The sequence below is a fragment of the Oreochromis aureus genome, linkage group 11, assembly GCF_013358895.1.
Source record: "Oreochromis aureus strain Israel breed Guangdong linkage group 11, ZZ_aureus, whole genome shotgun sequence".
Classification (NCBI taxonomy): Eukaryota; Metazoa; Chordata; class Actinopteri; order Cichliformes; family Cichlidae; genus Oreochromis; species Oreochromis aureus.
The window spans coordinates 8,869,216-8,892,662 of NC_052952.1; the positions used below are offsets into that span (position 1 = coordinate 8,869,216).

The following is a 23,447-nucleotide window of genomic DNA, read 5'->3' on the forward strand; positions in this document are numbered from 1 at the left end:
CAATAATAGCTTACACTACTATGATTATGATCCGAATACTGAAATTTGAAGTGGAACAAAAAACCACTAAGTTTTGCATCAAATTTTTAAACACTCCATAGTAGACAGGATATGAAGTCAGTTATATTAAAATGGGTTAGGTTCTTTATTTGAGCTCTTCATAATGAGTAAGCTCTGTGCTCTTTTTTTTTTTTGGCAACCGAACTGTATATAAAAGTAACCTTGCACTGATGGGCTGCATGTAGTGCCCTTTTCCAACCACTAGAGGGCAGTGGACACCAAATAACGGATCATAACCACACACCTGCAAGATAAGACGCCGGAAGAAAGTATTTTTATGCAATAAAAAGTAATTCGTGTACTTATCCATTCACTGAGGGTTGCTTCTGTTGATTCTGTGATGCCATAGTAGTACAATGGTATGGTGCATGAAAACGTGATGCATTTAGCAATACTCTTATAACATACGAAGTTATAGAGTATTGTCTCAAATGTACAATTAACTACAGGCAGTGACCGCTTTGTTTATTTGTTTTCTGTATGCTATGAAATTAAATTGATTCGTTTATTCTTTGAACATAAAAGATCTCAAGTTTGAGACTGGGAGGAGATGCAAACCCAGCCCCAGGTGGTCACAGGCTAGTATACTCCTAATGCTGGTTCCAAGCCTACATAAATGAGAGGGCTGCATCAGGAAATAACAAACATTTGGAAATAAGGGAGCAGCTAAAAGTACCTCTTCTTTTTAATTTGGAAAAAATGATTATGTTCCTAGCATATTTTTTTCAAAAGAAATGTTTATTCAAGACTTTCATTGCGCAACGTCTACACAGTTTTCAGTTAAAGTGACTGGAAAGATGCTGACTGTGTATATCCCATTAGACACAACATCAAGAATAAGCCCAAATAATATAAGCACAGTGCACATCAAAACAAGAAAATTCCATTTTCTTCCACCTTTCCTTCTGTATATGTATGTCTTTTTTCAATCTCAACATCAGTGGCAAGACATGAAATTATACATAATTGCTGTTGTTTATCGGATGTGATAATGGCACCTTTTAAACCCTATCCCTGCACAGCCAAAATTGCTTTGCAATTGCCCTTGCTTGACAACATTTGGAAAAAACTTGATGGCAAATATCTGTCATTGCCTGATAACACTAGCGAGAAACTGAGGTAGGGTGGCATCATGAAAACATAGAAATTCAGGTATATTAAGGATCTACTTCCATATCAAATAAAATGTAAATGTAAAAAAGTGCTTGTTTGTTGTTAAAACCTTAAATAGACTGGCTAAAAAGGATCAGTAGAGACAGCAGTTGATACAAAAACAGTTAAGTGCTGTAACTAAGGAAAATGTGTGCTTTTATTTTGTATACCTGGCACATTAAGGAATCATAATAAAATGATAAATAAGTGAAGGCTTTTATTTTTGAAAAATCTGAACAATTTCTGAGGATAACATTTCATTTTTTTAAGTTAACTGGGAGTTTTAACAGCTAGGATAAGCTCCAGCCCCCCGCTACCCTGACAAGGATAATGGGTGGATGGATGGATGGAGTGGGAGTTTTATGTTTAAAATTTCAAAGCATTAAAGCAATTTTAGGTTTTTATATTGAAAAAGTGATACTTATAGGAATTTCTACAACTCTCTTGGGGCATTTAATTTAAAAAACTGAGAGTATTCTGAGCATCAAATTCCTTTTCTAAAATAACCAGTTCACCACTTTGAAAATTTCCCCATAACTTGCTTTTATTTACAACAGTCCATGCTAAACAGTATAATTTCATGTATGAATTAAAAGAAAACTGAATGACAGAGGTTCATGAAGAGACTACAACAGTCCATAAAAGTCCAACGACTTAAGAGACCTTGACAGAGGATGAAGAGACTAGCTACTCAACAGTTCTGGGTCTTCTTCGTCTATTTTATTTATTTATTTATTTATTTATTTGGTTCATGATGATATGATATATGATTGACATGATGATCTGTTCCCCACTGTTAGTAACTGTCAGGGTCTGGAACTGTTGTCTGTTGTAGTTCAGATTACTGTGGGTGTAATAATCAGTATTTGCAGTATTTGCTAATTGCTACGTTTTACTTATCATAGAGCTTTAACACACTTCTTAGACCAGTCTGTATGACTGTAAATTTTACCAATGACTTTGAAAAGGGAATGGTAGCTTCATTGTAAAAAGAAAGTACATTCTCTGTCTATGGTTTTATCAGGACATAATTAAAATAAACAAACATTTAGTTCTTCCTTAAATAAGATAAAATCAAAATGAACCACACCATATGAAATATTGATGGCATGCCATTATTTATTTAATAAATATGTAATAGACTCTGATGCGGTTCAGTTAACTTTGCATAAAAATAGGTGGTAGAAATGTTCTTCAAGGACCTAGTTTTACTTTCTTACTTTGAGTATGTTTCAGAGCCTGTACATTTTCACTTCACTTGAATCAGCACTTCAACTTTTATTGGAAAATACAGATGTTCTTCACTTAGTGCTAGTTAAGTAAAGAACATCTGTACTTTTGCCACTTCTGTCTACTACTCAGCCACTGATAGCAGTGCACCATGTCTTAACTACTCTTGAAACTGAGGAAGAATCAGGAAGAATGTACACATCCTCCTTTTATGAGATGGTTAGCATGAGGGTCTGTGCAGACCTCCTTTTGTCCTACAGGTCCATATTGCCTGCATTGCCCTTAAGGCAATATGGACCTGCCCATACAGATGGTGCACTGGGGCTCTAAAGAACCTAAATAACTGCTCTGCCTGGAGGTGTGGCTGAATCATTTGCCACCTGGGTTCAGTTACTACACCTGTTTCCCATCTTCAAATTACCGCTGTGGATTTGAGGACCAGTTCTTACATCAATTTCGCTGTCATACCTGCTAGTTGTCATTTACCACCTTGTTTTCCCATGGATAGATGGCAATGTCATGAATATATAGTACCTGCTTGTATTTTCAGATTTTATTATTATCATTATCAGTAGTAGTAGTTTTCAGTTTATCCAGCTATAATGTGTAGAAGTTAATTAATACCAGTGATAGTGCTATTGATCACTACCTTCTTATGGACAGCAATGGATGATGATTTAGTTTCTTCATGAGCAAAAGCTGTTAGGTGCAAGTTTGAGGTCTGTGGTGAAATTGCTTAACGAGCAGGACTTCTCTATGTGCCTGACAAAATAACCTTGAAGGCAAACTAGCCAAATTTAAATATTTAAAGATAAATATTCTGATTCCCAGAACTTCCTCATTATGCTCAGTGTCCCATACGTATTTATATATACACTCAGGGTAAGAATAAAGTGTGCCCCTTGTCGATTCTAAGATTTTACATATGAGGAATCATAAAAAGATCATCTGTCCTTTAGCAGGTTCTAAAATTGCATAATAACAATACATGACAATGGCATCATTTATTTAACAAAAACTAAGCGAAAATGCAAAATTATTGTATGAAAAATTAAGCACACCCTTGCTGCTCCCATAGAAATTAAGATGGTAAGTAGGAGCCAGGTGCTTAGTTTTTCACACACTGTTTTTGCATTTTGACTTAGATTTTTTAAATACATAATGACACATTGTAAAATGTCATGTACTCTCGTGATCTATTTCCTCATTTAAATGAATTTAATAATTTTAAAACATGCTAAGCTTTGATAAAACTATGATGCCTTGGAAATGAGGACAGATGCACTGAACACTAATGAAACCTTTATTTTAAAACAACAACATTTGGGAATCTTTAACAAATGCAGAATGTAGAATGTTACATATGTGCTTCCCATCATTAGTACACATCAATTAGCAAACAGTAAGTAACTAAGTAAAGTCTAATTAACAATGAAATTGCAGTGAATTAATCATCTTTTCACACTGTAAGTCAACCGTTACAGTGTCATTTAATAACAAGTAAGTTAAACTTTTGATCTCTTTTGAGAGAGCGTGCTTTTTAACCATCAATCGTACACAAATGTTTGTCTTTGTGGATAAGGAATATTATGTTTCTGTGGACTGCCTCTGAAACCATTTGTCTAACACACTTGTTACAGTAATGAACACCACAGAGTCTGGGTCACGCTGACCAATCTTGAAAGAGCTCAATTATCGGTGCTTTTCACAACATGTGGGCTGTGTTTATGTTTTTCAGTTTAGTGGTTATCTGTTTAGTCAGAATAAATCACTTGAATACAGACATGACTGGAGGGTAGATGGCTAAAATGTCTCTTTTAGAATACCGAACACAACATTATGAGGGATCAATAAACCTTCTGGTTTTTGAGCACAAAATTGTTCGAGTGGAACCCTGACATTTGTGCTCCTAATGATCATACCAGATTACATCATTTTTATTTAATATTGAAGTAATAGCTTCACTGATCAGCAGTTACTTAAAAAATATCTAATTTTTATAGGTGCTAACTTCTAGAAAGCCATCACAGTGCCAGAAAGAAAGGAAAAGAAAGTATTATTATTGTTGTCGTTGGTGTTTAAAAGAGAAAACAATGATGTATATTTAAATTGAATTAATTATACTTTATTTGACAGTACAAAACAAAATTATACAGTTGTAAACACCACAAGGCACAGTACAGCAGCACAGGCATACAATTTGGGACATAGTGTTACATGTACCATAAGGAGTGATAACAAGTCATCATTGACCTGTTTGGGAAGGATTACTTGTTTTCTGATTAAACAGAAAGAGTTTGCAAGAGGAAGAAAATGTATGTAATCTTACATGGATATATGTGTGTTTGTGTGTTTGTGGTTAGTTATTTAATATCATACAGTACAATACAAGGCTCTCTACATTACATTTACTTACACAGATATATCAGTTTGTTACATTACACACTATTTATTTGAAGTTCAATAAAAAGCAGCTTTCAAACAGTCTTGAAATACAGATTAAGACTGTGTAAACTATGAAATTAAAGCTTTATGCTTTCTGGAGGAAATGTGACAGTCATTGTCGCCAAATCACAACCTGAAACTTTTGAGGAAGGGGTGGGGACACGATTTGTTACAATGTGTGAAGAGTTAATGATCTTCTAAGATGAGCTGTGTACAGTTTAAAAGAAAGTACGTCCCTTGGCAAAATATTCTCATTAGATGATGAGATATCTGAAATTATTTTAACTCACTGTGCTCTTTGGTCGATTAAATCAGCAGCGTGGCTAATGCTTTTTTTTTTGTCTATCGGTACGTTCTTTTAAACTTTAGAACTGGTGTTGAGCTCATGTGACTCCAGGGCAGCTGTAATAAATGACAGTTTCATCTTCAGCGTATTTTGTGATTTTTAACTTAAAGAATAACGTTGTGATGAGAAGTGAAATGTTTTCGGTCCTTTATGTTCGTGAATGAGCTCAGAGTAAAAGCTCATTTTTACTCTGATGTCATTTTAGTTTAATGAAATATTGGAATTGGAATTAAAGGAAAGACCTGGTGAAATATGTTCTGCAGGAATCCTAACCTCATAACAGTCTTTTAACAGAAACAGCAAACAGATATATAGAGACGTTAACATAATATGGACTGGGATTCAGTAAAACTTTGAGCGCTCAGCATTTCAATTGTTTCTAACCGCTGAATATTTGAAGATTTTTCACCCAGAACAATAACAACAATAAAAACATAAAGGTAATGAAAATAAAGGCCACATGCTGTTTGAACTTTATCAGCTAACTGAAAATGAAACAAACCAACATAAATAAATCGTGATATTGTTGTGTGTAGCACCTCAACATCTTCCACAGTTGTCATGTTGACAAATATCCATGCGCATTAACACATACTGCATTCATTTTCTTGGAGCTTTCATTGGTCGTTATTGGGAATGGCTAATGCAAAAAATTCCAAGAACATTTCTCACACTGATACTTAGCAAGCTGCATTCAGGGACTTTTGCATTTATGGAAAGGAGCGGGCTGAACACCACATGAACTGTTTAACTGAATCCCATTCACTAGCAGTAATTAAATGGTGGAGATGTCCAATGCACAGCTTCACAGAAAATTAAAGAACACTACGATTTCATTGTGTGTGTGTGTTTTTTTTCTTGGCACTTTTAAACTTCCCACCACCATTATCATTTTTTTAAAATAAACTGCTCTCCTCTTCTTTGTTCCTTGGACATTTACTGTGCATGCATTCACTCAGTGTCCATGCAGTCATCCTCTCTCTCGCACTCTCTCTCTCTCTTTCCCACTCTCTCTGTAGCCCTCAGACCACCAACCAGTGATGCAACTGTGGGGGGAAAAAAGTGCAATATGTCAAAGAAATAAATCACAGCACTGTGCTCCCGTACAAATTACCATAAAGTATGATCGAATTAACTCTTACAGTGAACTGCCGGACCTCCCCGTTGTCTACCAGATGATGCTCTGTCTCTGGGGTGATGGCATAAGCCAATCTCTGTTCAAGGGAAAAGAGCAATTCACTCTTGTCAAACACTCCACTTAATTGATAATGAAAGAGCTCCATCATGACAAAGGCAGCTAAAGATGGAAGATTAGTATGGATAAGAATCATCTGAAAAGATTTTGGAGCTTATAGACTTACATCGCAAAACTTTCCAGGCAGTGTGCACAGTTTGTAGATGGCATAGAGAGGCACCATGGTCATTGAGGACATGGCCAGACACCACCCAAGCATGTTAGCCCATGCAGGAAACATGTAGGAGCCATAGTTTGGAGGGTTAAATGTGGCAAAGCTCACCACAACCATGAACTATGGAAAAGAGATTTATGAACACACGAGACCTGAAAAACCACTGAATAAAAGGAGGTAAGATTATTGCAAGACAACACTTGTGGCTGATGTTAAAATGGAAAGCATAGTAAGAAATGAACTCAATCATTCATTCCCATGATGTGAATCACATGCCACCCCAAGAAAGATGAGAAACTAGGGAATAATAATATCCATTGAAGTGGTTTCCTTTGTGTACGTATTTGGAAGAAGATGCTGTAGTAACAGTGTTTTGCTGCTGACATATAGTTGTGTGAGTGTACTGCTAGACATAAGCAGAGAGGATACTGTGAGAAAAAATGATGTGAAGAATCTGATTTATACTCAGTGTGAATGTGAATAAAAAGATAAGCAGTGAGATAATGATAGGGTTAATGTATGGAGGTTGAATAGCTACTTTATTCATTCAGCAGCTCTGTTGATTTTTGTTTAATGCAAAATTAAACATGCTTTTTCCCTTTTGCATTTTATTTCTGGTATTGAGGTCATATTTTGTCTGTGGAAAACTAAATTCTCTGTTTATAAGTCAAACTTTGTTTGGTTATCATGATAAAAAAAAACACTCACTGATGAGAGGACAATCAGATCAAACTACAGTCTGAGTTTTATGCATCTTTTGATTTGACATTTTTTAACTTTCACTTGCTGGGGTTAGTATGACTCACCAGGAGGAAGCAGGGACTGACGAACTTCCAGCACAGCCTCCAGTACCTGCCTGGTCGGTGGCCAATCATCTCCTCAATGTCATCACTGAAACGGTCCACTCCTAAAACACAAAGAAATACTCAATATTATCATGACATGGTTAAAGAAAAGCATAGTTACAGTAGTGTATATTAACTTGGAGCATAAGAAGAACAATCTCTCTGTCTTTCTCTCTGCACAATTCCAAGAGAAATTTTGGTATGAGCATTATCAAAGCAGGGTGTGTGTTCATGCTCCATGTATATACATTTAAATTGAAAGTTAAGTCTAATACAAAAAACCTGTAATACCAGAGGTTATCAGGTATCAGTAAAAACGGCAAAAATACAGCATACCATTAAACTATTTGCATTAACCAACGTCATTCTGCAAAGCTAACCATAATGAGCTGCTGCACCATTTTTCACCTTTGTCATGATTTTGCTTCTCTTATTCCTTGGCTGCATTTTGCCTTTGTGCCTTCCTGTCCTGAAGGCATCTCTCACAGCAGAGGAATAGATCCGGAACGACCGCCAAGTATTCCTCACCGCTAAATGTACTTATGCAGTGGAGTGCAGATCAAAAGACCACAGTGGCCGGGGTCAAGCATTCCTGTCAGCAGTTATGAGTATTGGGGGGAAAAGAGCCAGAAAAAAGGCCCCCTAAAGCCTTAGGCTTGATTTATCTGACTTGCCAAGGTCAGGACCCACCAAAGTGGGGCAATATGCTGACCTCATTGCCTGGGGACTGCTTAGTATTTAGTCCTTTATGCACCTCTTCATAGTCATACTTATTAGACATTAGACAAGAAACTCAGTCTCTGACCTTTAATTTGTTTTTCTGTCTGGTGGTGTTTCCGAATAAGGGTCTAGAATTTCCACTCAATTACTGTTATTTTTTTAATTTGCTTGTTTTTCTTTTAAACTGTTATCGCTGTAGGTGAAAATCCATGAAAAAAATCAAACACACATAGGCTGACCCCTGCCTTCTGGGGGGGAAAACCCAGATGGCTACCATTACTGCAATTATCTACAGAACCACAAGAGGTCACTAAAGAGCACACTGGGGTCTAATATTTGTCTTCATGAGCACCTACCACAACTAGAGGTGTCTTTCCATACAGTGCCTCTTACCATGTAAATATAATAAATTTCTTTATTGCCTTCCTCTGTCTGATATCATTCACAAATAATTTAATTTGTTATTGACAAAAACTATGTTAAATGGAGTATCATAAGAATCTGGTCACATGGAGAGAGTTTGACTTGCACACTAGAGCCTGCAATCTAGATATCAGGCAGCTGATTCCTGCCCATTCCCAAGATACAATTTTCTTTCTAGAGTTCTTCATCACTGCTGAGTGAGCACAAAGATTCACACTGGCAATGGTTAGAATTCGGCTCCATCTTGCAAGCACCACAGGTACTGTATATGCTTGTGGCTTGGGTAGAGATTTGGTCAGAGAGTGAAGTGGCCAGTCGGAATGGATCGTCTTGCAGCAGTATTCTTACATCTAATAGAAATATGTTGCATTGAGGCACAGATGACCTATGCGAACAGATTTCTCATCAAACCCTTAATAAAGCATCAGCTTTGTTGGCCATGAAAAAAAAATCATCCCCCTGCCTCTGTTCTTCAGTCCATCTTTCTCACCATAGAACCACGCTATGCCGATGGCTTCAATAAGCACTCCAAACAGAATCGATGTTCCTGCTGCAAAGTGGTCCAGCAGAGTAAACACATACATCCCTCCCTGGAGAGGAAGAGGACAGAGGAGAGAAAGAAAATAATGCCTGTAAGTTTTCTATTGTTACCTTGTTTTTAGACTCTCTTACAGATATTATGTCTGTATGTATGCAATCACTAGTGTTTAAGCACAGTGCAATGATAAATTATAACTAGCACACTAACATGATGTGCATGCGATTAAACACAGACTCTCCACTAAGAGACTTACATTTGTAACACAGAAGAGGGATATGAGAAAAGTGGCAACAACAATAAAGAGGGTGAACAGCTCTCTGTGCTTGTGGAGGAATTTGAATTCATCAATTAGCCCCGTGATCACCGATTCCATGCCACCCATCTACAACAAAAAACACAGCAGTTAGAAAGAAAGGAAAAGTCAGTCCTGAGCTGTTAAGTCACTGAAGATGGACGTCGATGCTTGGATGGTTACAGTTCCTAGACTATATATTTGAGAGTAATGAAAAACAGTAATTTGGCAGAGAAAAGGTATGTTACTTGGCTGACCAAAGGGATGTAACTGAGTGTCTGTGTGGATACTCACTGCACTGTCAATGCCCAGAGTCAACAGCATGATGAAGAAGATAACTGCCCAAATTGATGACCCGGGTAGTGTTGCAATGGCTTCGGGGTAAATGACAAACACTAATCCAGCGCCTAAAAGAGCACAAAAACCATGAAAAAAGGGTAAAGGTGAACAGCAACGCAAAACAAAATGTAGTGCTCAAACTATGTCCCCTTGTAGCAAATACAAAATAAAAGTAAAAGAGGAGGTAGAACAAAAATGGATGTTTTTGTTCTAGCCAAAATCAACAACCTACAGCCTTCCCGTCTGTTTTATGACATTTTAAACTCAAAATTAAACAGTTTACAACGCTTTGCATAATCAACAGTAAACAATCATACCGTCTCTTGCAACTTTGTCTAGAGCCACGTTGTGCTTTTGGGACATGTACCCAAGGAAGGAGAAAACCACAAATCCAGAGAAGAAACTTGTTAAAGAGTTGATGGAGCTGGTAATGATGGCGTCCCTGGATCAATAAAAAAAGGCGGAAACACGATAGTCCATAATAAGAATGTAAAACACTTTGTCAATATGTCATCAGCCAGCACACAGTCAATATCTACATAACTGACCAGACCAGTTGTGAGTCAGGGTTGTACTTTAAAAAAAAAAAAATTATGTACAGGCTTGACATCTGCAATGAGTCTGGGAAGTGAAACAGCTTAGGAAACCTTTGACTGATCTTATAGATTGCTCTGTCAGATTTTCAGTATCTTGCATCATGTGACAAACTGGTGAGTTCTTCTTTTCATTTAAAAAAAAAACAGAAAACAAAATGAACAAAACAGTAATAACCTTCTTAAGGTTAAATGGTACGTGAAAAGTGAGTTTATGCTTTTATGGAATCCTCGAGGTGTTAGTTATCAGAAGCATTTTTTTTAAAGGGCAAAAAGGGGGAGATAAAAGCCACCTGTGGGACGCAGATGATTTTCAAAGAGTGCAACAGTTTTGATTGGTGTAACATCTAAAGTAGTCTGCTGCGCAGCATGGCGTCAAAGACATAGAGGGTTTCAAGGAGCTTCAAAGGTTATTGTAATTCACCTGCTTATGTTGCATGTGTGCTTGCAGAATCAGCTTCCCCACCTCCGTGTGCCTCCGTGAATTCCCACCTGCCTCTCCCCATGTATCCGTACCTGTAACAGTTGTTGCTGAATTTGTTGTAGCTGGAAAAGGCAATTAGCACACCAAACCCCACTCCCAGCGAGAAACAGATCTGCGTTGCTGCCTCAATCCAGACCTGGGGAGAGAAAGAACAAGCGCACTTGTGTGAAGCGGCAAACAAAAGGCACAGGAGAGGAAAAAAGCCATTATTAGAGATAATTGCAGGAAACTCATTCAACAGCAGCAGATGAAAGACGCTTGTGAATACGGGGGGTAATTTTGCAAATTACTGCTCCATGCATCTATCTAATCTAATTCTCCAATTGCTCCCGTGCATCTCTCAATCTCTGTCCTTCTTGCTTTCGCTATCATAACTGAATCCTTTAGTCACGCATGTGTATTTATTGGGACCCTCAACACCTAGTGTTAAGTTAAATTAGATATTTAAATTGTGATAGGAAGTTTCATGGATAAGAAAAATATTTGAAATGAGTGACACAAGTACTTTTCTCAAATCTTTATTGCCTCCAGGAAAGTTAGCAATTAAAACAATGCTGTGTTTACTTGCACTGAAATAATTCCACATTCAGGCTTTTGCCACAATAAAATGAAAGGCTTAATTTAACAGTAGACATAGAGGATTGCAATAGTAGCATCTGATGCTCGTGTTATGTTTCTTGTTTGTTAAGCAAATAAAATTTTATTATGCTTTTTTTTTTCTGTTATCGCTGTTTGAGGTTCTCTTGCTCCATGGACTTGAGCTCAGAATTTTATTTGTCAACATTTTTTTTGTTTGAGCAGGTCTGTTGTCTAATTCACTCTTTGTGGGACCATAATTAAACTAAACTAGACTAAAATAAAATAACTAAGATAAAACAGTCAGACCTTTTATTGAAGGCCACTTCCATCTTTTATATACAGCCTGTATTTTCTACCCTTTTTTTCCTGAGTTCATTGTTGTTTTGCTTTTTGTTTTTTTGATTATTCATCTCAGAAAATCTATAACTATGCCAACAAATCTACAGGTATATATAGCTGTATACTTTCTTGGATTACGTTATATCACATTTTGGGTTGATGAGAATATCATTCATATAGATCTTTGATGATGCTTTATCATTTTTAATTTTGTAGCCTCGAGGACTTTAAATTTATCAGCGTTAGTTGTTGCAGTATGTGTTGGTTTTGACCTATACACTGGCTTTGTATTGGATGTCAAGCAACATGTACAAACTCCTGTTAAGCACATTAGCATGATATGTTAAAAAATAGTCATAGTTGTGCACTCTTCCTTTTTTAGTATTGGAGTCTCTTTACATGCAAGTGTAATATTAGATACAGGAAATACAAGTGAAAATGTAAATAAAGCCATAGTATTTCCCCTCATACTATATCTTCTTCTTGTGGAACACTGTCACTCTCACTTCACTTGTGTTTCCTCTTTCTTCTTTTGGCGCTCACCTTGGCGTCACAGAGTCTTAGGAAGTCCACGGAGAGGTAGGCCTTAATGCCATCAATGGCTCCAGGCAGGGTGACTCCGCGGAGCAGCAGCACAGTCAAGACCACATAGGGCATGGTGGCTGTGATCCACACAACCTGAAAGAGTCACACAAGGTACACCAAGACACACACACACACACACACACACACGCAATACACACAAGAAAAGATACATGCATGCAAAACAATCATGCATTTAAAGATGATACTGCATTTGACTGCTATGTTGTTAAAGTCACTGTGCACCATGACTCACTTAAATATTTATTTTTTCAAATATAACAGTAATTAATGTCTGCTATCTTATATGTTACCTTGCCAGAAGTCTTGACTCCCTTCCAGAGACTGAAGTAGAGCAGAACAATAACCACAGCTAGACAGGAAGTCAGCTGCCAACGTGGACGACCCAGGTCATCAATGCCGTTACTGTCCTGAATATGGAGTACTGCCCTTCTGAGAAAGGAGAACATTCAAGCAAGAGGCATGGTGACTCCTAAATCACCATTTAGTGTACACTGACTGTCTTGTATGTATGAGCACATTCAAATTTAGACAGACTTCACTTAGCAGAGGGGTGAAGTGACAGGAGGAGCTCAAGAATACTGGCCTAAAAAGCTGTCACCATAATTTCATGTCACACATTGTTGACACCAATCCATCGTCTGCACTGGGCTTAACATTGTAGCTAATTTCTGAGTTTTTTAGTCACCATAGTTACTGCACTCAACCCAAAGGGTTCCCTTTTTTTTCCTGACGAGAGCTTAGCGTCTTAAGAAAAAGAATAAAAAGAACATATGCAAAACCTCTGTTGACTTCTCTCCATACATTTAAAAAGAAAAGAAATCACCTATTTTATTATTTCTGTCATGATAATTTATCAACACCTAATAAATATGTGTTTAAATATGTTCCATAGGAACTACAGGAAGTAAAATCCCATTACTAAAACACACACATCCTACTAAAGTACATACAGTACAATATGTACTGAGTAGGATATTCAGGGTTTACTGATTCTAGATGTAATCATAATAACTGCTGGAATCAAGATTAAAATGACTAACGTTCTGTCAATATCATTATAATATTATTATTCATTTCAGAAACTGAAGTATAAACCAGGCTCCAGATACCCTTCATAAGACTGGCTTTACATCCAATCCCTGTTTCTGAAAGATGATACTTGAGCTTCACCTAAAGGGAGATTTGAGACCCCAGGCTTTCTGACCAGATGCTGCACCAAGTGTTGCTACATCTGTTGCAAGTGCTGAAAATAATGCATTATAATAAATTACATTATCACAAATGGCAGCTAAGATGGGAAAACTGCCTACAGGTGACAACATTCAAAGCCTACTTTATTCTAGATAGTTACCAAGCATGTGTCACCTTAAAGACTAAATTCAGTGGATATTGTTTTTGCCTTGATCCATAAATTTAGAGGCAGCCTAACAGATGAGACTAAATAAGATCAGCCAATTTTCAGCTGATATAGTCAAATTGTCTGCAGGTGGTTTTGCATAAATAGCCCACTGCCATTTTATCTAATGTGGATGAAATACTGCATCTGTCACAGCAGAACAGCCCCTTTCACTTGCTGAAATAAGAGACACCTGGTCAGCTTCATAAAGGAAGGCAGCATTGGCTAAATGCAGCCAAACTGTGCATTTCTGATTCTCTGTGATAATATATCTCAGCTATTTAGGCTGCAAAGGCATTCCATTACCGCACTGCAACCAAACCCATCATACCTCATGCAGTAGACATGTGCAGGACTATCTAAGCAACCTTTTTTACTCCTTACAAATAGTGTGCTAAAGCTGAAGATCAGGCCAACTTACTCAAAATACTCCTGAGCCGGGGTGGCTTTGTAAATGTCACTGACTGAGCCATTGTCAGCCCAGTCAGAGCAGTTTGGACTGTTCCACGTGTTGTTGCAATGGACCCACGGTAGCTCGCCAGTGAATGAGGAGAAGAGGTAGAACATTGCCCATGAGATGATGACATTATAGTAGAAACCAACATAGAGGGAGATGAGGATCACTGTAAAGCCTACGCCTGTTGAGGGAAACATAAATTATGAAGACACTAAAGATACAATACTGAAGAATATTACTACTAATACTAATAATATTGCTGTCTTTCTCGTGACCAGACGTAACATATTGTTAGTGCACACCATAAAGCACAATCTTTGGGTCACTGTGAATATACAGTAGCCAGAGTAGCCAGTGCAGCCAGTGCTACATGCCGGCAGTCTCACAAAAAAAAGAAACAACCTTCAAACGCTGCCTCTTTATGCCTTAATTATCAATCCATCTACCCTTTCTGTAAATCTGAAACAATGTCCACTCTTCTAAGGCTGTATTTAATTGTTAACCTTTGCTAGGAAGCATAACTGCAACTGTGCCTTATTGATTTCTTTGTAATGTGGATGTGATATTTGTCCAAGGAGCCATGTCTCTTATTAGCGCCACATGCGGCCGTGCTATCTCTCAATCTCCCTTCACCAACACTTTCCAAGTCCTTTTTTCTTCAAATGGATTGATCCTGGGAGGAAACCAGCTTTTTGATCAGAATAATTACTGTCAATACGGGCATGTGTACGTGTATTTGAATAATTACTGTTATCCCCCTGCTGAGAGACAGAGAGAGAGTGAAGCGTGTGATTAGAACGTCAACGTACTCTGTGTGGTCCCTGACAGACGGCACATGCTCCGAGGAACACACATAGAGAAAAAACATGAAGCAACACGTACACACTGCGGGCCACCTTCAGACCAACAAGGGCACGATGCCACACAAGACAGCCTTATGGCTTCTTACTGTGGAGCAACAGATGGTCTGCTGTTATCAGAGGTAACTTCCTCTAAAAAATCAAAGGGAATTCAGAGAAAGCGACGGATGAATGCACACAAATTAAAGCTTGTTTAAAAAGCGTAAAAAACAGAGCCAAGTAAAGTGTATCATTATATTTTCAACACATGACTTTGCTTAGAAACGTGAATCGGACTTCATGTTTGTTTCTCCATTAGTGTATGTTTGGATGGCATTTCTCCTGAACTGCGCTTTGCTTAACGGTGTGTTGAAAAGTACCCAGAACAAGCGTCAGCCAGTGTTACCTGCCACTGGGTGACACAAAAGGATGCGGACAATCAGAATAAAAGTCTAAAAGCCCAATTTTCATTTGCTTTCCATGTGAGTGCCAGCAGAACCTGATGTTCCGGGGAGGATAAACAATGCCTGTCGCTGCTCAGCTCAGAGACAAGCAGACAAAAGAGACTGGCATGTGGACAGGCAGGCATGTGGGCAGACAAGCAGACAGAAAGACACGTAGAGATTAAAGGGAGAATGTTAGCAGACAGACAGCCATGTAGGCAGATGGACATACAGAAAAATGCAACTCGTCCCATGATACATTTCTTATATTCCTAAGAGGGTGTGCGAATATCCTTGAGTGTTTGCATATGTGAGTAAGTGTCTGTCACATTTGATTTTACCTTCACACATTTTCCTACCTTTAAATATGGGACATATCTTCCAGACTCCTGCTGCCCCCTCTCTGTTATACTGACCCAGAGCCAGCTCCATGTAAAAGAGAGGCATGCCTGCTATCACCATGAAAAACAGGTACGGCACCAGAAATGCACCTACACACACACACACACACACACACACACACACACACACACACACACACACACACACACACACACACACACACACACACACACACACACACACACACACACACACACACATTTTAAAAATAAATACATTTATTTACTTATGTCTTGCAGACATGTTCACACCTGTAAATGTCAACGCAGATTATGAAAATGTAGTATTTAGTATTTTAAAATTTTTCTTTCCACGTTAAACTGCCACTGTATGATTGACAGGTTCCTTTTGCCCTCTTTACTCCAATAATTGACTATTCTCATAAAATGAAAACACAATTTTCAAAAGAGGGGGCTCATATATAAAAGTGTAGTTTGTCTTTGAAGATAAAGTTTATGCCTCTGACAGAACATTTGTCATATTTCCTTACATACATATTAGACTTAGCGACGTGAAAGGCTGTGTGTTAGCCTTGACCATAGCTGCAGTATCATTTACAGCTCTTAAACATAATGAGAGCTCTATGTTAAACAGCCATAATTAGTGACACTGATTGTTAGAGCTAATCTATTCAGAACAGCTGTGGTGGTTTTTCCTCTATTTTGATCTCTGTAAAGGGTTGAAATAAGACGAAAACAGCGGCCATCATACACACAGATCTGAAGCACACACAAATATGTGCATGTAGTACATGCATGCATAAAGTACTCTAGCCTGTAACTAATTCCTCCTTTTGTCCCCCTTCTTCTCTCTCTGTTTCATTAGTTTTCTTATTTGCCTTTGCTTTCAACACAGTCACCATGTTTATGCACTCCTACCCCTCTCAATGTGGCAGACTAATCCCCCAGACTGGGGCAAAAAAAAAAAAAGAAAGAAAGGAAAAAAAAAAACACAGCTTCCTCACGTCAGTCTCTTCATCAGTCTCACCTCCTCCATTTTTGTAGCAGAGATAAGGGAACCTCCAGACATTTGCCAGATCCACGGCAAATCCGATCACCGACAGGAGGAAGTCAATTTTCTTTCCCCAGGTCTCTCTCTCTTCCTCCCCACTGGGGTTAGTCTGAGTCGGAGTTGGAGTCACTAAGGTGGTCGATGTGAACTGAACCCCATTTTGTTCCTTTACAAGTATCAGCTCCACCTGAAGGGTCACCAAGTTTAAAATCAACCATGCATAACACAGAATGGAATATTACAAACACCTTAAAACATGTTATTCATGGTGATGTATTAGAAAATGTACTGTAAAATACTATTATTTGTACTATTTTTACCATTTTTGTCATTCTTTAAAAAAAAGCATCATATTTTATAATACTAATCTTTACACTGCACTTACCAGGCATTCACGTTATGCACTACCAGTTAGGTTTTTTTAAAATGTCTTTTCCACTATATAGTTTAGTACAATACAAAGACTCACAAAGATAAGAGAGCAAATGCAGTCATTTCATAAACTGAGACCTTTGCACAGTAACAGCACTGCGTGTCTTAGATGTGTACCGACCTCTTTTGGACCCATCGTGTTGGAGGTGGGTTTTTCTGGGGCTACAACTGAGGACATCACGGTGTAAAATGGTAATAGGTGAAATCTCGGTAGGTAAAGCTGACGAGTCTTGAGCACAAAATAAGACAGAAAAAAAGGAAGGTTTTTTTTATATTCCGTTTGTGAAGAATAAGGTTTTTGATGCAAGTATAAAAATCATCAAAAGGATCACTGGGATGAAAATTAAGGATTAAGAACAATATAATGAGATGCTTTTAAACATGGAAACTGTAGCATAAATATATTTTTTTACAAAATTTAAACAGAGAAAACGCAACTGAGAGTGATTTGATTCAGACTGAGGGTAACAAGAAGGGATGGGGGAGCATGTCTACAAGGTCATCACAGCATGCCCATTTTATTTCACAAGTGCTTATAACCATTTTACTTGCAGAATGGCCTAGTATGGATGCACGCTATCTACCAACATGTTGTACTCCAGATTTAATTTTGGTTAAAAATTATTTCACAAAAATACTTTTTATGTGAAATAAAACACAATATTAGGCCCAAAATTGCCATTTTCATTTTTTTCTTTTTGTTTTTTTGTTTTTGTCTAAATCTTTTCAAAAGGATCAAATTATTGTAAATAAAATGCAAAAAATCCAAAATTAATTTTTTTTTTACTAACAACACAGGATAAAACTTAATGCTATTAATACAGGGAAATACGGAGTTACAAAGCACAAAACATTTTAAACTACAAAATGAAATTCTTACCTTTTAGAAATAATAGCTGAACCCCGATGTCAGTTTGGATTTAATTCCAGTGCTGATGTTCTCTAGTGTGCTGTAAACTGATGCTGATCATATTTACGCAGACCTTCCTTGATAAGTTAGACTCAAAGCAAGAGACAAACAGAAGGGGGGAAAAGCTTTTTAAGATTAAGAGGAAAATATTAGATATAATTAAGAGAGAAAAAAATGAGGAACTGGCAATCTATGAGTTATAGAAAGCCCTCCCACCCTCCTTGGCTCCACTGACAGACACACAGAGCCCCGAGCACCCTGTGGGTTTGTATGGTGATCTGTCTGCGGGACCACTCTTGAAATATGAGAAACAATCAACGACACCCCCCCATCACCGTCACTCTCCTCCCTCCCTCCTCGTTCAAGCTTCATGTCTTCCTCCTCCTCTCTCACCCATCATATATCCATGTAAGTGTGAGGGGGGTAAAAAGCAAATACAATATTGCAACACTTATTCCCAGATGCATGCACCTTCAGCATCGTTATCATCCTCTTGATTCAGATACATTATAGCTGTATAACATAAGCACCTAATCTTTTCTGGCCCAAGGATAAGACAGCAGTGAGAGCTTAAAGCTTAAAGATTTATAAAATAAAGTACAATAAAAACATTTTAAAACATAAATAAATTAAAATATATAATTTTATTAATTACATTGAAAAGCCTTAATTTTGCATCTAACCTACAGCTGTATTGGTAAATGGACTGATTCTTATATAGCGCTTTCCTGCTCTCCCAGAGAACTCAAAGCACTTAATACAACATGCCACATTCACCAGTTCACACTTTCTTTTATTCTTTCTATCCACTATTCACACCTTCATACTTCAATGGATGCATAGTTAGTATCTTGCCCCAAGGATATTTGGAGACTGAAGGAAACAGGGATCAAACCACCAACCTTCCAATCAGTAGATGACCTGCTCTACCTCCTGAGCTACAGCCACCCTTTATATATGGTAGAGTGGTTGTGGTTAAAGCTGTTCATAGACTTTCCTGGTTTTATGTTCAGGGAACTCACCTTTAACAGCAATACAGTTGGCAGCAATTCATTGCAATCTCAATACCCAAGGGTGATAGAAGAAAGACGGTGGGAGAAAAATGAGAAAACTATACAGCTCCTTCAACCTCCAAAATAAAACTATTCAGTTCATCTGAAATTAATTTGCAGTGGGTCTGAGGCATTATCACCATTATATGATTTGAATAAGCTGCCATAACAATAACAATTTTAACATATAATTAGTAAAAATGTATTTGAATTTGTCTTAAAAAATGTCTAAAAAACAAAAATAAATACGCAAAAAGGTTGGCTTGGCCGAATCAGCATGGGCACAGAATACCATTATGCAACGAACTGCAATGATTCAGTCTCTCAAAAATAAAATCTCTAACTTGGTTTCACCTGATATTCAAACTAGCTTATAACAATACCTGTGTCGTGGAGTAGCTAGCATTAGCGAAAACCCTCAAAAGAAATGAAACACTGGGAGCAGCAGCAAGAAAAGACCCCCGTATATAATAATAATATGCATCAAACCCTATCCCACTTGAAATCAGTGTCAGTAGCACAAAGAACAACACACACACGCAAACAAAATACTAATTGAAATAAATGAAACTTTGGTTTGGGGCTTAATAGTAAGAAGCGGAGTTAGAAGTAAGGTGTTTTGGGAGGTTTTAAGAATTTTGTCTCTTATGTGTAAAACCCAGGGTTAACATCAAAGGTCTTTCTTAGTTGACCCCCCCTCTTCTACCTTTAAAAAGATCTCAGTGACCAAGTGACACACTGTGTCCAAGCAAAAATGTCATTACCTGTAATGTTCAACAGGCAAAACAGAATCAGCACTGACACTTAGACCCCTTCCATTTCAGATTTAACCACAGCAGGACCAGGGCATTGAATAACCCAATCAGCCTGCTCCCCTTGGACAGCCGTATGACTCATGTTTAGAATGGCAACTTGTTGTTTGCAAGCCAATCATGGTGATCAATTGTCCACCAACCCCAGCTCAACTGACACAATACACAACGCACACACCTTTAAAGTGCAATCATCCTTCAAGCCTCGTAGCAGAAGTTGTTGGGTCGATGTAAGCCGTGCTGGAATTATGAGGTTTCCGACAGAGCTTGGACAACGATGAGTTGAACATAATCGAGTGTCTTGTTTTCATAAATGCAACAGCTGAGACCCAGAGAAGAAGGGTCCTGAGGAGGAGGGGAGCAAGCAGGAGCAGAAGCTAGGCAAGGGTGAGGAAAGAATGGCAGACGAGGAAATGAAAGGCAATGCAAAAGGGAAAAAAAATGAGAAAAATGTTAAAATGAGAAGACTATACAGTATTACTAGCTGGTAACTACTACAACCTGAAGCTGTCCTTTTCATTCCAATGAGTTTTCTCCTTTGAATAAGCAGTTAGATCTAGATGATGATTTGAGAGGGTTAGTAGAAGCACAAGTCCGCTTTTCTCCTTGTGAGCACCGTCTGCTTGATCATGAAAGGAGGGAAAAAAAGAAATACAGGAGAAGGAATGAGGACAAATTCTTAACCCATTGAGTCATGAGCATAAGCACTGATTTTAGACAATAAGAACATTCCTCCCCTCCACAGACTAACCTATTTAACCTCCTGAGCATCACAGTGGGGACTCCCGAAAGTCTAATTCAATAATAAATTATTTTTGAAACAGTTTTTTTACTCACTTGTGTTCTCTAATTGGGAAAATGCCATTAGCACTTTTCAGTTACATACAAAGCCTCTGGTAACTACAAAGTAACAATAATAAGTCTTACATACAGTTATTGAGCAATTGATTTCAACTGACTGAAGAGTCTACAGCCATGGTAATTGCTCAGGCAGTACATACACACTGAGGTTTTGTACTAAATGTTTATGCAAGCATGGTAGCATATTGTTGCTGGATGTTTTACACAATGGCAGAGTTTGAGAATTGCTTAGTATGTAGAGTTCTGTAGTTGAAATGGGGAACTTGATACATTAACACTAGAGGTCACACTATAGAGGCCTCCAAGTAACAACAGTGCATGGAAAATAAATTTAATTCATTGAATTACACACTCCTGGAACTAAAGGAAAAGTCAAGGGACGACCAGTATTGTTAGCATCCATCCCCTGTGAACTTTGAATGTCTGTATGTAACCCATTATGTACATGTATAGTGTGTTACATGTACATAATTTATGACAAAACATTTCACTGTGGTTCAAAGTGGTGGAATTGGGTGAACAGAACAGACTGGTCACCTCTCTATAGACATTAAAGTATGTCTGACAAAAAAGTGAGGTGGAGGGAAATTAAATGGCTGAATATACTTGTGTTAATCATTTCATAAACATGACCTCAACTTACCGTAAGTCACATAATTTGCTAGATATTTAACTTAAATTTTACCATTATGGATTTCTCCTACCCCAGTCTCCGTCATGCAGCCTACTACACAGCTCAACATACTGGACTTGACTTTAAAAAAAGAAAAAAAAAAACACCGCATTTTCTCTGTGTTGCCTCAAGAGGGAGGCATTTATGCAATAACAGGTCAAGAAAATCGATGACTGTAAGAACATGTGGCCTAACTACCTTTCTATCACCCTTATAATTCACGGTTATAGATGTAAGCCATACATGGAAGATTAAAACAATCTCAAAATTGATGCTGCAATTATACTTTTCTCAATATCTTTAACATGCAGTAAAGCTAAATTCATAATTACAAATAGAATTTTTTCACAGCAAAGGCTTTCTTGCACTGATGTAGAAGTCATTGCACCCCAACCTCACATAATAAAACCTGTTACAGGATGACCCAATAACACTGTGACAGAGACAGGAGGAGTGTTGATGCTTCTTTAATTCCATCGGCGAGTCACATTAACAAGTTATATCATAGCAGTCCTGAACAAATTCAAAACTCTCAATCATCAAAATGCATTAACAAAATAAAAACAAAAACTTGTTCAGAAAAAAGTCTGAAGTAAAGCTACAGGAGAAAAGTAGTTTAGTTTCATGGTCCATATACAGTGAGCCATCAGAAAGATAATATCACTCTTTCAGAGTACACAAGTCTTTCGTCTTAGGCTCACTGTTGGATAAACTGTTTAAGCAGGCAGTAATAGCATACAAGTTCTCTCATAGGTTTACATTTTCTCAGACTGATACAAAGTCAGGAAAAAAAAAAACTGCCTCTACTGAGGTACCTGAAATGAAAATATGTGAGTGGAGGGAGACAAAAAAGTCACGAAAGGAAATTGAAATAGTATTTTCATATAGCCCCAATGCAGAATTGTTCTGAATATAAATACTGACTATATAAAAAGCACATCTTTGACTTGAATACATATCATAGTACATCATCTTCCTCTGACCGTCCAGTGGAGCTTTCCATTTAAAGTAAAACTGCAGGAGGGGTTCATGTGGCTCAATAAATCGCATTCTCTGTCAGGTGCTGAAATATTGATTTTCTGTTTCAGCCGTAATTCAAAATAAGAACCCCCATTTATATACAAAAACAGTATGGTTTCAAACATACAGAGTGAACTGTTAACTGTGCATTAGAAAAATCACATCACTAAGAAGTAGATTTAATACTTATCCATTTCACGGTGCAAACAGGTTTAAGTCATTCAAATCTTTACACTGATGCCAAGTCCTACAAGTTCACAAATTCAATTTCAGGCTACAAAATTTCCACAATCCTGAGATGAAGCAGAAAAGTAGGCCTAAAAAGGGAAAAGGGGGGGGGGGGTTCTTTGTGATCTATACTTTTCTCTGTGCTCCCTTTACTGTAACAAATACATGAGAAAAAAATAATCACATTAAAATGATCTACAATACTGTTGTCTACAAATGCAACATGCTTTAGAGCAATGTGAAATATTTAAGAAGAAAAAGCTACTAAAGTGCAAGCACAAATTGATAAAACTTCAAAAGACAAAGTATGGAGACAATACCAAAAGATTGTCATGACGTGTGTGCAGTCTGGAGTGTTTGTATGATGTGGCCCGTCATGTGGCGGTTCTTCGCCTCAGGGCTCAACATATGTACACACTCACACTTTACTTAGTTCAACCTGCACACATCACACATTAGTAAAACAAGGAGGAAGGGGGGGCTGGGGGGATGAAAAAGACAGAAAACA

At 37.7% G+C, this 23,447-nt stretch overlaps 1 protein-coding gene across 4 annotated transcripts; it reads right to left on the reverse strand.

Annotated features, from left to right (window-relative positions):
- Window positions 1-4,551: 4,551 nt before the first annotated feature.
- slc6a3 (solute carrier family 6 member 3) lies at window positions 4,552-20,770 on the reverse strand. 4 transcript variants are annotated; one of them, XM_039619739.1, is made up of 17 exons: window positions 20,659-20,770; window positions 18,264-20,534; window positions 17,505-17,612; window positions 16,928-17,138; window positions 15,898-16,029; window positions 14,221-14,437; window positions 12,694-12,832; window positions 12,341-12,475; window positions 10,912-11,015; window positions 10,120-10,244; window positions 9,758-9,870; window positions 9,425-9,553; window positions 9,121-9,220; window positions 7,449-7,549; window positions 6,595-6,762; window positions 6,376-6,447; window positions 4,552-6,279 (listed from the first exon to the last, which is right to left on the reverse strand). In XM_039619739.1, the coding sequence occupies exons 3-17, from the start codon at window positions 17,559-17,561 to the stop codon at window positions 6,256-6,258; spliced, it is 1,827 nt and encodes a 608-aa protein (XP_039475673.1). In that variant the 5' UTR covers window positions 17,562-17,612; window positions 18,264-20,534; window positions 20,659-20,770; the 3' UTR covers window positions 4,552-6,255. The 4 variants fall into 4 exon arrangements, with proteins under 4 accessions (XP_039475673.1, XP_039475675.1, XP_039475674.1 ...); XM_039619741.1 differs by having other exon boundaries at window positions 18,264-18,370; window positions 20,336-20,760; XM_039619740.1 differs by having other exon boundaries at window positions 18,264-18,384; window positions 20,336-20,760.
- Between the last annotated feature and the right edge of the window lie 2,677 nt (window positions 20,771-23,447).

What these genes read in the sequence shown, in the direction of transcription:
- slc6a3 (XM_039619739.1), bottom strand. Translation starts at nt 17,561, where the DNA reads ATGTCCTCAGTTGTAGCCCCAGAAAAACCCACCTCCAACACGATGGGT. An exon ending in CTGCTACAAAAATGGAGGAG is followed by an intron (nt 16,030 to 16,927) that starts GTGAGACTGATG and finishes GTGTGTGTGTAG; the next exon opens with GTGCATTTCTGGTGCCGTAC. An exon ending in CGGCATAGCGTGGTTCTATG is followed by an intron (nt 7,550 to 9,120) that starts GTGAGAAAGATG and finishes TTTGTGTTTTAG; the next exon opens with GAGTGGACCGTTTCAGTGAT.